The 14,543-nt window shown below is 48.0% G+C and overlaps 5 protein-coding genes across 5 annotated transcripts; 3 read left to right on the forward strand and 2 right to left on the reverse strand.

Annotated features, from left to right (window-relative positions):
- Nucleotides 1–1,943: 1,943 nt before the first annotated feature.
- V1518DRAFT_410148 (OPT oligopeptide transporter protein-domain-containing protein) lies at nucleotides 1,944–4,931 on the forward strand. Its single transcript, XM_066902532.1, has one exon. It carries the CDS (start codon nucleotides 2,162–2,164, stop codon nucleotides 4,784–4,786), a length of 2,625 nt encoding a protein of 874 aa, XP_066762409.1. The 5' UTR covers nucleotides 1,944–2,161; the 3' UTR covers nucleotides 4,787–4,931.
- On the forward strand, nucleotides 4,900–7,116 carry V1518DRAFT_379940 (uncharacterized protein). Its single transcript, XM_066901640.1, has 2 exons — nucleotides 4,900–5,322; nucleotides 5,378–7,116. Exons 1-2 carry the CDS (start codon nucleotides 5,257–5,259, stop codon nucleotides 6,905–6,907), a joined length of 1,596 nt encoding a protein of 531 aa, XP_066762410.1. The 5' UTR covers nucleotides 4,900–5,256; the 3' UTR covers nucleotides 6,908–7,116.
- On the reverse strand, nucleotides 6,976–9,593 carry V1518DRAFT_410151 (glycoside hydrolase superfamily). Its single transcript, XM_066902533.1, has 5 exons — nucleotides 8,770–9,593; nucleotides 8,592–8,721; nucleotides 8,122–8,539; nucleotides 7,725–8,066; nucleotides 6,976–7,668 (listed from the first exon to the last, which is right to left on the reverse strand). Exons 1-5 carry the CDS (start codon nucleotides 9,112–9,114, stop codon nucleotides 7,164–7,166), a joined length of 1,740 nt encoding a protein of 579 aa, XP_066762411.1. The 5' UTR covers nucleotides 9,115–9,593; the 3' UTR covers nucleotides 6,976–7,163.
- Nucleotides 9,594–10,033: 440 nt separating this feature from the next.
- V1518DRAFT_369340 (general substrate transporter) lies at nucleotides 10,034–11,641 on the forward strand (the record flags this gene model as incomplete). The annotated part of the gene is made up of 1 exon (XM_066901271.1): nucleotides 10,034–11,641. One exon carries the CDS (start codon nucleotides 10,034–10,036, stop codon nucleotides 11,639–11,641), a length of 1,608 nt encoding a protein of 535 aa, XP_066762412.1.
- A 582-nt stretch (nucleotides 11,642–12,223) lies between these two features.
- On the reverse strand, nucleotides 12,224–13,204 carry V1518DRAFT_46812 (uncharacterized protein). The gene has a single exon (XM_066906588.1). It carries the CDS (start codon nucleotides 13,052–13,054, stop codon nucleotides 12,368–12,370), a length of 687 nt encoding a protein of 228 aa, XP_066762413.1. The 5' UTR covers nucleotides 13,055–13,204; the 3' UTR covers nucleotides 12,224–12,367.
- Between the last annotated feature and the right edge of the window lie 1,339 nt (nucleotides 13,205–14,543).

A 14,543-nucleotide genomic window follows, 5' to 3' on the forward strand; every position in this document is an offset into this window, starting at 1 on the left:
GTGACCTGAGCTTGCTGCTAGTCGTCTAAAACCGGCCTAGCTTCTACGATAATAACATGCATCAATCATTGCATCATATCTCCTTATCTAACGACGGGAGCTGGGGCCTGACTTCACAAAGAGAGTGTGCACTGCGAGCAAATATGCAAAAACCAAGTTCCGGCTCCGAGCACGAGCTGTGTACTCGGATGTCCGCGAGTCGGGCCTTCGCGGCTCTAAGTCGCGATGAATACTGTTTGGCCATAGCCCCAACGCCGTGGCCGATGGGCAGGCTTGTCCCACGCTAGCGTCAAATTAAATCTCTAGAACGCAAGCCTCCTTTCATCGCGTGGCCGCCTTACGCCAGCAGTTTATCGCATGTCGTTCCTGCCTGCAGTAATTTCGTCGAGCATATGGCGAGGGGGAGAGCCCAACACGGTCTAACTGGATATGGGGTCGCGCTTCAAGTACGCCTGCCCGGTCACGGAGATCCAACAGAACCCAGCTAGAACGAGCTCGAGCTCAAGCGGTTCAAGCTCGTGCTTCAACGCAGGCGCTCAACAAGAGGCAAGGAAGATCAAGCCGAGCACGAGCGCGAGCACAGCACTCCGCAGCCAAATTTCCTAGTCTCATATCCAGACATATAAGATTGGAGTCATCGTGCGGCCAAGCACAAAACTCCACTTACACTTTACTGTTTGTGACCCACGCCACCGACCGTTGAAGACGTGATCAAGGGACCCGGCAGCCGCAGAGTAGTGGGGACTGCAAGACATCTCCCGGCTCTCGCAGGACACAGCCCACTTCCACATTCACTGCTATTTTTGCTTCTGCGCAGCTTCGCAGTCCTTTTGAGCATAAATTTGCGCCGTATTGCGGATACCCGTTAGTTGTCGCCCATTTTTAATATGGCGGAAACCATAAGCAACTGTAAAAGCTGTAGAGCTGACAAGACAAGCGAAGCGCCCCTAACTTTGACCGCTTCCGGGAGAGAATCAATCAGAACTCGGCCCTGATATGACAGGCCTCCAATACGGCCCCCTACACGGAGCAAATATATGCGAATATAGCCAAGCAGAGATAATAATCACTGCTCGAATTTGCATGTGGCAGACCACCACGAATCGCTTGGCTAGTTGCGATGTGCTCGATGAATGCTCCGGATTCGGAATCCGCCGGACCCGGAACCGGGAAGGACTCACGTGCGTGCCTGATATGAAGCACTAGTTACAATAGTTTCTCGCCGCTCACGATCAGTATTGGCAGCTAGCAGTGGCTCAAGAGGCGGGCCGCGCGTAGATCAACGGAAGACGCATAACGCAGCTTGGATAATTTTGCAAGGACCGAGTGCCCTGGCCCTGCTACGTTCTCGGCTATCGGCCAGCAGCTTGGCCCTCTGAACACGGGCAGCGCCAATGCGGACTCCGGATGCCATGACTCTCCTCTCCCGCCGACCCTAGAGAGTCAAGAGACTTAGTCGCCCTCGCCACCGAGGACAGCGCTGCCATGCGAGAGAGTCCGGAGATGAGACGTCTCCGTGGTGTCGCAAAGTTCGTGGAGTCAGCTGCTCTTCGAAAGGCATCATCCTTAATTGGCCGTCTCTCTCCGGCCATGTCAGCTCGAAAGAAGCTAGAGCCAGGGCGCTAGGTCTGTATCTTCCGATACCGTCAGCACTCAGCAGCTGGCCCCGCGCATATCTTCCCATAGCTCACGTCTAAACGCGCGCGGTCTCCCGTGCCCGCTGCATCGTGCTTATCGTTCGAGCTTTGACCCGCTCTCTGATGCATGTATGAATTTTTGTCACAGTATACACATATGATAGCGCTTGACACGTTCTGTTATCTGCTTGTTTGGTACTCGTTTGCGTGTACTTGCATTCGACGTCGGCTGCAGTGAATTTGCCGTAGTTTCAGAAGTGCGCGCCACCTGATAGCGCTCTCTCCTCAACATCTGCGGCTTGCCTGGCCACGGACCGCTCCTGTCATGTCTATATGTTCCCCCATCAGTCCGCCTGTTCTCTGCTTCACCATGCGAAGTTGTGTCGGCTCAGTTGCTGGAACCTTTGACTCGCTTCGCTTTTCCCTCGGTGAGCCTCTTGTTCAAGGCTCGACATACCCCACGACGCGTACGTATATACACTTGAAGTGGAACCGGCCTACCCTTCTGACACTGGTTCAGAGCCATGTCGTCTGATGAAAAGTTCAACAACTTGGTCGCCACAGAGACCGAGAAGGAATACTCTCTCGGAGAAGTTACTTCTGAGAAGGTTATCGACCGGAGCAAGCATGATGCAGATATCACCATCTCCGAGTTAGACGTCCCGGATCTTCGTCGCCGAGCACTTGACCGGTTTAACAGCGAGGTCCACTTGGATCTTAGTGATATTTTGGAGGATACTCACGTTTTGGACTACCTGCTGGATATGCTGCCTACTGTGACTACCAGTGAGGCTATTCAAACTATCACCAGCGCTGCTGAGTATCACTCAGACGATGCCAACTTCCCTGCCGCGTCGCTAGCGAAGGTTCGCCGTCTGTTAGCCGGCGAGGAAGCGTACGGTCAAGACCATGAGACTTACATCCTCGACTTGCTTGTTATGGCTACGGTTCTCAAGTTTCATTCGCCCTATCCGGAAGTACGAGGTGTTTGCGATCCTACTGACGATCCCAGCATTCCAGTTGAGACGTTCCGTGCCTACGTTCTCGGATCTATCTGGGTCGCTATAGGTGCTTTCATTAATCAGCTTTTCACTTTCCGTCAGCCTTCTCTTACCATTGGTGCTACTGCTATTCAAATCCTATTGTTCCCGTGTGGCGAGTTTGCGCAGAGAGTTCTACCTGACTGGGGTATCACAGTCTTTGGCACTCGCCACTCCTTGAATCCTGGACCATGGAACGCCAAGGAGCAGATGCTTGCTACGCTTATGGTTACTCTTGGTTCTTCGGCGTCTAATTTCATGAGTTACGTCGTCGTTATGAAACTGGACATGTTCTTCGCACAGTCGTGGGTCAGCTTCGGTTTCATTTTCTTGATGAACTTCTCTACGCAGTTTTTTGGTTTCGGTTTAGCCGGCTTGTTGCGACGATGGGTTGTTTACCCTTCCAAGGCTATTTGGCCATCTTTGCTTCCCACTCTCATGCTTAACCGAACCCTGCTCGTTCCGGAGTCGAAGCACAGCATTAACGGATGGACCTTGACCCGTTACAGATTTTTCTTCACTGTTCTTGGTTGTATGATGATTTACTACTGGCTTCCTGGTTTCGTCTTCACTGCTTTGAGTACCTTCAACTGGATGACTTGGATTGCGCCTAAGAACAGAGATCTTGCCGTCGTTACTGGTTCTGGTGTTGGTGTTGGTTTCAACCCGATTCCCACGTTCGATTGGGGTGTGATCAGTTACTCCGCGCCTCTTGCTATTCCGTTCTTTTCTCAGGCGAACCAGTATTCTGGCATGTTTGTTGCTGGTCTCATTATGCTCGGTATGTTCTACTCGAACTACAAGTGGATGGGTTATATTCCAATTAACTCGACGTCTTCTTTCGACAATACTGGTGCCAAGTACAATGCTAGTCGCATTATCAACGACGATTTGACGCTGAACCTTGAATCCTACCAGGCTTACTCACCGCCTTTCTTGTCCGCTGGCTACGTTATGATTTACGGATCTGAGTTCGTGATGTTCACTATGGCCGTTGTGTATACCGGTATTGCGGAGTGGAGTCATCTCAAGACCGCTACGATTGGTTTCTACCGAAGTCTGCGTTACAGGAAGTCTAACTTCGAAGCGTACGACGATCCTTTGTGCCGACTGATGGCGAAGTATCCCGAGGTTCCTGATTGGTGGTATGCCATTATCATTTGCATTTCGCTCGCTTTCGTTATCGCTGCTTGCGAGGCTTTCCCAACCAACACGCCTTGGTGGTCTGTCGTCGTTATTGTTATCGTCTGTATCTTCTTGATTCTTCCCAGTGCCATCGTTTACTCCGTAACCGGTTATGAATTGGGCTTCAACGATATTGCTATTATCATCGCTGGCTACATGGTTCCAGAGCACGCTATTTCCAACATGATTTGTCGTGTGTTTGGATGGAACGTCGATGCTCAGGCAGACAGTTTGATCGGTGCTCAGAAGCTGGGCCATTACGCTAAGATCCCCCCGCGTGCTTTCTTGCGATGCCAGTTACTTGCTTCTGTTATTCAGACTTTTGTCACTATTTCGGCGTACAACGTCTTGACTTCCTCGTTTTCCGATCTTTGCTCTTCGACTCAGTCCAACAAGTTCACCTGCCCGTTCCCCAACGCCCTCTACACAGCGACTTTGGTATGGGGTGTTGTTGGTCCCAAGCGCATTTTCACCACGTTGTACCCGGCCGTTAAGTGGGCATTCTTCGTCGGTACTATGATTGGTGCACCGGTTTATTACATTCGCTACTTTGCCATGAAGAAGTTCCCGTTCGTTAAGCACTTCAATCCCGTTATGTTCGTTGCTGGCATGAGTTGGTACAACTCTGGTTATAACCTGTCGTACTTCACGACTGGAATGCAGGTGTCGTTTGTCTTCATGTACTACATTCGTCGTCACTACCTCGCTTGGTGGACTAAGTACAACTTCGTGCTTTCTGCTGCGCTAAGTGCCGGTGTTGCTCTTTGCGCTATCTTGGTGTTCGTTTCGCTCCAGGTTACCAATGTTTCGATCGATTGGTGGGGTAGAAACGTTTCAAGTGCCGGTGTTGATGGTGGCACCTATTCTAGCGTTTTGTACACTGTTGCCGATGGCGAGACATTTGGCCCCGAGAGTTGGGAGTAAAAATGTTTTGCTTTTAGCGTGTTTAGTTTGCAGCTGTCGATTTGATGGCTTGTTTGGTTTTAGAAATCTTTCGCGATTTATATATTGCTTGAAGGTAATCAATATAGTTTTTGGACTAAATCTCTTTTCATATCTTTAAGATAAAGATCGTTACTTTTTTTTTCTGTAGAGGTTTCAATGGGTTGAGTTTTTGCGTTGCGAAGCAAATTCACGCAGTGTGGTGACTTACACGAGCCACGATGACCTCCGATCCTCGCACCAGCTTGCTTCGCCGAAGCGCACAGTAAATTTAAAGCTATACGCCGGGCAGACAGGCACCGACTTTGCACGGTAGAGCCATAACAGAAAATCCGTTTGTATTTTGGGACCGGTTGGGAGCAAAAAGCGGAGGGCACGCTTGTACACTCTCTCCAGATCCCCCGTACAAAGACTCGTGAAATGATACTTTATGACACATAATCGATGTCGCCATGTCAGAGACTCCGCCTACCAGGTATTCAAAGTCATGCGATCAATGCGCGTTCAGAAAGATAAAGGTAAGTACCGCGATGATGATGTTCAGACCTTCGGGGCTGACGTATCGCAACACAGTGTAACAGAGAGCTGCCATGCAAGCGTTGTTCTCAAGCGGAGCTCAGCTGTTCCTATATTAAGCCAGCAAAGCGAAGAGGACCAAAAGGAAAACGCATACAAGCACTTCAGCAGATTTTGCAAACAGAGCACTCGGGCTTGCAGCTTGTTCCTTCTGGGGGTCAGTCTCAATTACCTCCAGTCGTCAAGGACGATTCACCGGTCATTCTGGATGTATTTCAACAAGAACTCCCGCCGACTGAAGCGGACCTTCTAGCCTGCGACGAGATCTTAATTTCGCAATGCTTGCCACCTGAACACGTTAATCTCTCGACGGAAATGTCAATATCCATTCACGCAACAAATCCAAGTAGTTTGTTGACGACCTACGGTCCAGCACAGCCGCTAGTCCAAGCATATATGACGCGAATGGCCAAATTCTACCCACTTCTGGAATCGATCAACTTTCCTTTTCGGTTACAGGCGAACGAGTATAAGTATAATCCGCAGTTTAAGGCTCTCTGCCTTGCAATTGCCGCTCATACCTTAGTTGAGCCTGGGCTCCATCGCGAAAGAGCTTTAGTATTTCAGGCATCAATACCATCCCGACACGAGCTACAGGAACTGTCAAAGAGCTATATAACAGAATCGATTCAATCAAGGGCCAATAATCTCTATTTTTTGGAGCAGCCTACATTCGACACCATGCTCATATCATTCTACATCTTTGCGTCCTTCGAAAATATGGGAATGAGAAACGCGGCATGGTTAAATCTTCGTGAGGCCTCCAGTTTTGCTCAGATTATGGCGGCATTTTCAGGCAAATTGTCTGACCCGGAGAGACATCGGCTTGCATTAGTCTGCCGAATGCTGATGATCACAGAGCGTGGATTTTTAATACAGAGATCGCAACTTGGCGTTTTTAAAGGCGAGCTAACCAGCTGGACGCAGCCATTACGCGAGATTGACAAGGAGCTACAAACTATGGGAGTACACAAATTATGGCGTTTGTTTGATTCGGTACAAGCCGACACTTTGAGCTGTTGGAACAACTCTTGCAATAATGCTCAAGGCGGTTGCAATCGGATGACGAGTCTGAAAGCGATCAGCTTACATTATGAAATTCGGATGTCTTTTGATTTTGAAACCAGAACACAGGGTATTTCTGATCAACAGCTTCCTGACATAGCAATCACCCAGCTCTGGCTACATCTTCGCCTATGGAATATCTGCTACTCTCACGGTCTGCTAAATGAACTAGATTACGATGAGAGCAACGAAATGGGACTTCTCTTTTCCCTAGAACTGGCTAGGAGGGCCATAGGCTATACCAGAATGTTTTCACTGGAATCTATGGAAATTCACGGTTCTGGGTTTGCTGGCAAGCTGCACGACTTTGCTATGACTATCTGCCGCGTCGCAAGTGCAAATCCAACTATTGTTCACATATTACGCCCTGTTGTTAATCAGTATGTTGCTGTATTGTCCTCTCTGTTCAACGGAGAACATGAATATCTTGTGCCAGTAATGCTGGCCGTGTCCAATATATGATTTTCTTGGAGTTGCTAAGCTTGTTTTATGTCCGCGAACTTTGCGATGTATGAGTATATTGTACTGGTCTCGAATTTTTGAATATTTTGTTGGATACACAGGAGTTAGGACATATGGAAACGGTGCGGACAGTTTATTGATGAGTCAAAGTTTGTGTTGATAAGCATATGTAATAACAAATCAGCTGAAATGAAATAGTGTTATTTAGCATCCAGTGCCTATAATGATCTATGATTAAGCGAGAGCTAGCGTGATCTTAGTCCAGCTTGTATACAATAGCCTCAAACGGACGGATCTCAATCTTAGATACCAGAGGTGAGCAGTCGTCATAGTTTGCTAACAACACGTCCGACTTTTCGCCGATATCATAGTGTTTGGGCAATGACCATGAGACGCTCTTAGCGGAGAAGGAAAGAACAACAAGCGCGCGCTGTTCGCGATAAGTACGCTCATACGCAAATATTTCTTCATTCGTCGGATCAATCAACGAAAATGCGCCATACACGAACAAGTCCTTGTGACTCTTCCTGAGCTTGAATACAGAACTCCAATAATTATACACGCTCTTAGGATCTTCGTATTGCGCAGCGGCATTAACAGTGGTGTAATCATCAATAACGCTGATCCATGGCTGTACGGCACTGAATCCAGCGTAATCGGAGGAATTCCACTGAACAGGAGTACGCGAATTGTCTCGTCCTTTTTTGTGCAGCTCGGTTTTGAAAACCTTCAAAGTAGTAAGATCTTGCGCCTTCACGAGCCTATTAATTGCAGTGAGTACTTGTCATCAGGGAGAGAATCGCAAATGTCAACGTACTCATTGTAGACATTGAAAACCCAGAGGTCTCGGAACTGAGAGATATCCCACGTAGTCGGAATGTTGGCCATTCCCAGCTCTTGGCCTTGGTAAACAAACACAGTTCCGCTTTGCAATCCTAAAAACGTTGCGAGCATCTTTGCAGAGATTGATCTGAATTCCGGAAGATCAGAGCCGAACCGGGAAACCGATCGTCCCTGGTCATGATTTTCTAGAAAAAGTGCGTTCCACCCATCATTTTCGTACATGGATGTCTGCCATTTCGTTACTATCTGTTTTAGTTGTGGAAGATTCCAATTCTGCGGAAAGTAGCGGCCCGACGTTCCACAGTCAATATCGACACTGTACTGAGATAGATTAGGCCATGAAAACATAGAAACCAAACAGGGGTACTGACATTTCAAACTGGAATACCATGTTCAGTTCAACGCGACTTTCTGCCACGACATCCAATACGTCTTTGGGATCTTTGAAAGCGCCCATTTCTCCGACACTGAAAGCATTGTAAGACTTCAAAATCTTGCCAATCCCTTGAAGAAATTCATGCATTCTCGGTCCATTGGAATAAAATTGTTTTCCGTCATAATATAATTGATCTGAATCAGTTGCAGCGACATCGGGATATGTAGTGTCCTTGCTGATGTAATTAATGGCATCCAGTCGGAATCCGTCAACTCCCTTGTCGAGCCAATATCGTACAATGCTGTGAACTTCCTCAACAACCTTCGGATTCTCCCAGTTAAGATCCGGCTGCTCGACGGCAAACAGGTGAAGATAATATTCATCGCTAGCAGCATCGTACTCCCACACGGAACCTATTTACTTGTTTAGACGCAACCTGTAATTCGCTGTAGAACTTGACCTTACCAGAAAACTCGCTCATCCAGTTATTGGGAGGCAGCCGTTCCCCGTTGGGTCCAGTCTTGGGTTTCTTCCACACATAATAGTCTCTATATGGGCTGTCTTTCGAAGTCAAGGCAGACTGAAACCACATATGCTGGAATAGGTTAGTGACACTCTTCAGCGCTGGCAAAGTAGGTTGTACCTGATCGGAGGTGTGGTTCACAACCAAGTCCATGAGTAGCTTCATACCACGCTCGTGAAGCTTCTCAATAAGTTCATCAATGTCGGCCAGAGTCCCATAGCGCGGATCAATGTCACGATAGTCTGATATGTCATAACCCATATCAACTTGCGGTGATCTGTAGCAAGGACAGATCCAAATAATGTCGGCTCCTAAACCCTTAATGTGATCCAGTTCGGATATGATGCCTTGAATATCGCCAATTCCGTCACCATTGGTATCCTTAAACGATGATGGATAAATCTGGTAGACGTTCGACTCCTTCCACCAGCTGCGCGTAGGCTCCTTCGCCGCGAAACTTGGCATATTCGAAGTAGGTTCACAGAACTCGTGATGCGTCTGCTGTCCGTGACAGTCCAGGCATGCATAGTGTTATATAAAGGTGATAGGATGCTGTTCAGAGTCAGCAGACGTGTCGATCGCGGCGAGCTCAGACCCGGAGATTTGTCGGAGTAAATAAAATGATTCCGCGATATATTCACGACGTTTCTCCATCGAGAGGGGGCTCGTGAATCCGATAGCCAAAAAAATCTTCCAATTATGATTCGCCCAGTGTATTCCTGTGTTCTATTACCCCACAGCGAAGTTCGGGAAAATTTCGTGAAAGTCTTGGGGACATACGCACTAGAGACAGGGACGCGCGCGGCATCTGATAGAATTTCGGAATAACTATAGTACGACTCGGCTAATTCGCGGCAGCCACTTGTCTATATCCGGCTAGTGTAGCGGGGTTTGGGGTAGCAAGGGCCACCTTTGCGCTCTCCTGACTCTCCACCGAACTTCTGCCCAACAGGCGACGGAGACCGAGATTTTCGCGCACTCTGTGGAGTAGCGAGCTACCCCAGAGTTTCCCCGCAATTCATATCGTCGCGTGATTGGCTTATTCTCAGCTCGTAACGGACATTCTTCGGCATGCCGCGCTGTAGCTTTGAACTTCTCACCCTGTGTTTTCTCCGCTACGAATAGCCAGAACAGACTCGACGCCTACACCGCAAGTATTTACGGAGAAATACCCCACATTCATAATTTCTAGATATCAGCAGATTCATACCCCACGTTCAAATCTTCCGATAGCTAAAAGCTATGACGCCGTATGCTTGATTTAATTAAAAGCACCGCGATTAATGAGGTCTTGGTAGAATTGTTATAAAATCAATCTCGTCCTCGTCCCGTCAGGTTGGCCATCTCGACAGTTAACCCGTTTACACCGTTGAAATTCATGATCATGGAGAAGACGTACGTCGAAAATGAAGGTGACCTCTTTAAGGAGACCAGAGCTGTGCTGGATCAGGCAGCCGAGGCCGTTGAGCGCGAGCATCGAATGTCGTTGCTCGATGCGGTCAGGCTTTACCCCAAGGCAATCATGTGGTCCGTTCTTCTGTCGCTAGCCTTGGTCATGGAAGGTTACGACATTGTTCTTCTCAGTTCATTTTATGCATTTCCGTCGTTTTTAGAGAAGTTTGGAGTCGAGCAAGCTGATGGCACGTTTGTCATTTCTGCCGCCTGGCAATCTGGATTATCCAACGGAGCACTTGTCGGCGAAATAGGAGGTCTTATTATTGGCGGATACGCAGTCGAACGTTTTGGATATCGAAAGACAATGCTTGGCTCTCTGGTAGCGATTTCAGCTTTCATTTTTGTGCAATTTTTCGCATCAGGCATTATTGTTCTTCAAGTAGCTTATATTCTGGTTGGATTTCCTTGGGGAGTTTTTCAGTCTATTACCACCTCTTATGCCGCCGATGTTTGCCCGGTCGCGTTGCGGTGCTATCTTACTACATACGTTAATCTTTGTTGGGTTCTCGGTCAATTTATCGCTTCCGGAGTTTTGAAAGGCATGCTGTCGTGGGAGTCAAAGTGGTCTTGGAGAGTTCCTTATGCGATCCAGTGGTTTTGGCCGATTCCAATCTTTGTATCAGTTTCTCTCGCGCCAGAGTCTCCTTGGTGGCTGGTGAGACACAACAAGATTGATGAAGCGAAGGCCGCCATTCGTCGCTTGGTATCAGATCCGGATTTTGATGTGGACATGCAAGTTGCCATGATAACTCAGACCAACGCCATGGAGGCTCGAGTGTCAGAGGGAACTTCATTTATCGATTGCTTTAAGGGCACGGATCTTCGTCGTACTGAGATTGTTTCAGTCGTCTACTGCGTTCAGTCACTATGCGGATGCTCTTTGATGGGCTATTCCACTTACTTCTATGAGCAAGCTGGTCTTGCAACATCTATGTCATTCACGATGTCGCTGATTCAATATGCAATTGGCGCGGTTGGTACGATATCGTCTTGGTTCCTTCTCCTTCGGTTTGGTCGTCGAACACTGTATCTCTTTGGAATCGGAACGGCATTAGTCCTCATGTTGATCATTGGTATTATCGGTTCCGTTCCGCAAACGACTGGCACTAGTTGGGCTATAGGTTCGATGCTGTTGGTGTTTACAGCTATATATGACTGTACAATTGGACCTCTTTGCTACAGTATCGTCGCCGAAATTCCGTCTACCCGTCTTCGTCCTAAGTCAATTGTCGTTGCGCGAACAGCCTACAACATCGTCAATCTCGTGACTAACATCATCACTCCTTACATGCTCAATCCGACGGCGTGGAATTGGAAGGCCAAGGCTGGTTACTTCTGGGCCGGATACGATATTCTTTTGTTCGCGTGGGCATTTTTTAAACTTCCGGAACCGAAAGGCCTGGCGTACAACGAGATCGATATTTTGTTTGAGAAGGGTGTTAGCGCGCGCAGGTTTCAGTCCGTGCATGTACAAGGATTTGCTGCGGAAGACGACTTATCGGATAAGGCGACAGCTGAATTGGCAGAGCACGCTTGAGCTTGACGATTGTGCTTTGTGGTCGTGCACTCATGATGTATGAATAAGTTATTTGATACGAGATGGTCAGTTGCACCTATTTTTTCACCGAGTAAGAGACTTTAAATGATTGATCTAGTCGTGGGCTTGTAGTGTCGTGAAAATGCCCTTCTTCCATTCAAGTGATCAAGAATGGAGAATAAAGATTCAAGATGGCGTTGGAGGTCGGTGGCGTGTACGTACTGGGCGTTGGGAGTTCAGTAGATTCAGCGTTTCAAGTGTTGCGTACGACAGGGGCACAAGAAGTCGCGTACGCTAATAATGCTGCAGGTTGCGCCCAGCGATCCATATATTATGAGTCAGTTGAATGTAAACCACGTAAGTCAATTATCTAGATCGTTGTTGATTTCCGTCTGCTGTGTTTCTTCAATTGGATCAACAACAAACTGGTGTTTACGCCTGTTTGGACGTGTTGTGACGACGAAAAAATTTGCAGCTAAGCCTCCTGATTCGCCAGCCATTAGCTATAGGATACACTCAGAATTTGCAGCAATGCAAAATTCGCCATACTACTTGTTAAACTGTTTAGAAAACCTTGTTAAAAGTATATAGAATAGCGTAGCTACGTATAGGGCTCATCGGCAGTGTCGCGAGTATCAGCCATATACAACATATATTAGCACATGAGCCCTGCCATAAGCATACAACACCATAATACCTATACAAAGTCCCAACTTCAAACAATGATTACGCGCTTGAATTTTTGACTTGCTCTTTCTTCAGAGGAACATCGCGCTCTGACGAGATTTTTGCATGGTGGATATGAAATGTACGTTCACTAGAAAGCTTGGCATAACCAGGCGGATCACAAGGTAAAATTTCGTCTCGAACAGATGATTCGGGATGTGTAAATGTGCTGTGTGTGGAACTGATATGTTCAACGTTTGAATGTGGTATACTCTGGCTGACAGTGACGGAGGCAGCAGCTGGCGTCGCAGCAGCTGAATCTGAATCTGTGGCCTGAACTGTGGTGATACTCCGCGCCAAACCAGCCAGCCTCGACGCGCCTTCTTTCAATATGCTCTGTTCCTGTATCATGTCTCGTTCTAGCAGCGCGCTATCGTATAAGGAATGATCGATTGCTATGCTGTCCTTCGTCTCCGGCATCTCCCGACCGTCAATCGATTCCGTGCTGTTATCTGACATTGCTCGGCCATTGCCTCCGTCTTGCCGTTTTGACCATCGCAGAGTTCTCAATCGGTTTCTCTCAGCGCATCGAAATCTTTCGACAATTAAAAGCTCCTGGGCAGTGAGCTTCATGCCGCACTTCTGCTTCTGCACCAGTCGTCTCCCCCCTGGCCGTCCATATTTGTTATTGTTTGAAGTTTCAGACGGTGTGCAGTATGCCGATTCTGTAGTTGCTTCCGCGAGCATGATTTCGAAAACGAAAATTGCGGCTGTGAGTGTCGATGGCAGTGGTGGCCGGAGCGTTTGCGATGTGACGTGACGGAGCGGCAGTAATTTATACGGTGTCCTGTACGCACGCGAAGCAAGAGGGCGTACACCACCACCACAAGGCGGAGAGCGGTACTAAACTCAGTTTTACAGCAGATATTTCGTTAAGGTTTCAGGCTAAACGTCTAGCATATGTCGATAAGCCGGAAATATGCAAGCAGTCCCACACCGCCACGACGAGCTGGTCAATCTGCGACTGTATGTCCGGAGACCCAAGCAGCTACTACAGCAGTCAGGGCAGCATCGCAGCACATCACTAGCTCTGTGAGTGCCAGAGAGCCTAATCAGACGAGGAGCATTGTGCTGCCGTTTGTAGAGGGTGCGCCGATCGCCAGCATGTATGCACAAGCGCGCGACAGATATGCCATATGCATGTCGTCATCGTGCCGCCGCTGGCGTCCCACTCCAAGCATTCCCCGTTCCGGTCTGAATCATAGGTCTCAAAGGCCGAAAGTTTCGACGCGCCACGGCCCAACCAGCTAAGAGAGGATACGTAAGATAGCTTCAGCTAGCTGGCAACTTTGAACTGGCTGTTGTTGAAGTCACTGGCACCACAGCAACAGCCATCTTATGTGTAGAATTGCCACAGATATGGAAAGGACAATCCAGTCGACTTACTAAATATATATATACAGTCGTGTCTAACGCAGGGCAGCGAAGTGGCCGTATGATCAGTGTGCGCGTTGAGCTGGCGCCTACATTATCATCATGCTATGCAGCAACCGGTGTATGCCCCAACATGCATATTTAGCGGTCGCAGCCCCGAAACATCTGAACTATTTTGTTGATCGTAGCAATATATACAAATGGAGTGCGAGCACAAGGATATAAGGACCGTTAGAGTGATACCATAGTAATGATACCGTTGCTGAGTACGCCGGGACCACAAGGTAAGCCCAACGATGCTGACCGGACAAAGGTCATCAAAGACTTTCTACGCTATCTTGCAAGCATTCTCTCAGAACTATACAAACATCTTTGTATCTATAAAGTGTGTGATCAATGGCATGCAACATGGTGGCTGTCAGAAAACCGCCCGACGGTAAAAGTGCATGGTTCAAGGGTTGATACGTGGTGTACGTAGTTGCGTACAGCCGCAATCAGCACTACTTCCCCAGATTTATCAGCGTCTGCTTCCGGTGATTTGTCGGTTTACATGTGACAGCTGGTTATATAAGGGTATACAGGGAGAAATTTACAGAAAATGCGTACTTATGTGACAGCCAACTATAAATTCAGACGATCTAACAATACTAAACGGCTACCTCGCTGTCCGGACAGTCGCTAAAATAGGCCGTGGTCGCCGCACGATTCTGCTCACCCGAACAATGATCCCTCATCTTAATATTGTTCCCCTCCGTTTATATCAGAGGCAATAGCGGCCGAAACACGTGAGAGTTCATCTCTC

The sequence above is a fragment of the Limtongia smithiae genome, assembly GCF_038497785.1.
Source record: "Limtongia smithiae strain NRRL Y-17922 unplaced genomic scaffold V1518scaffold_1, whole genome shotgun sequence".
NCBI classification, from domain to species: Eukaryota; Fungi; Ascomycota; class Lipomycetes; order Lipomycetales; family Lipomycetaceae; genus Limtongia; species Limtongia smithiae.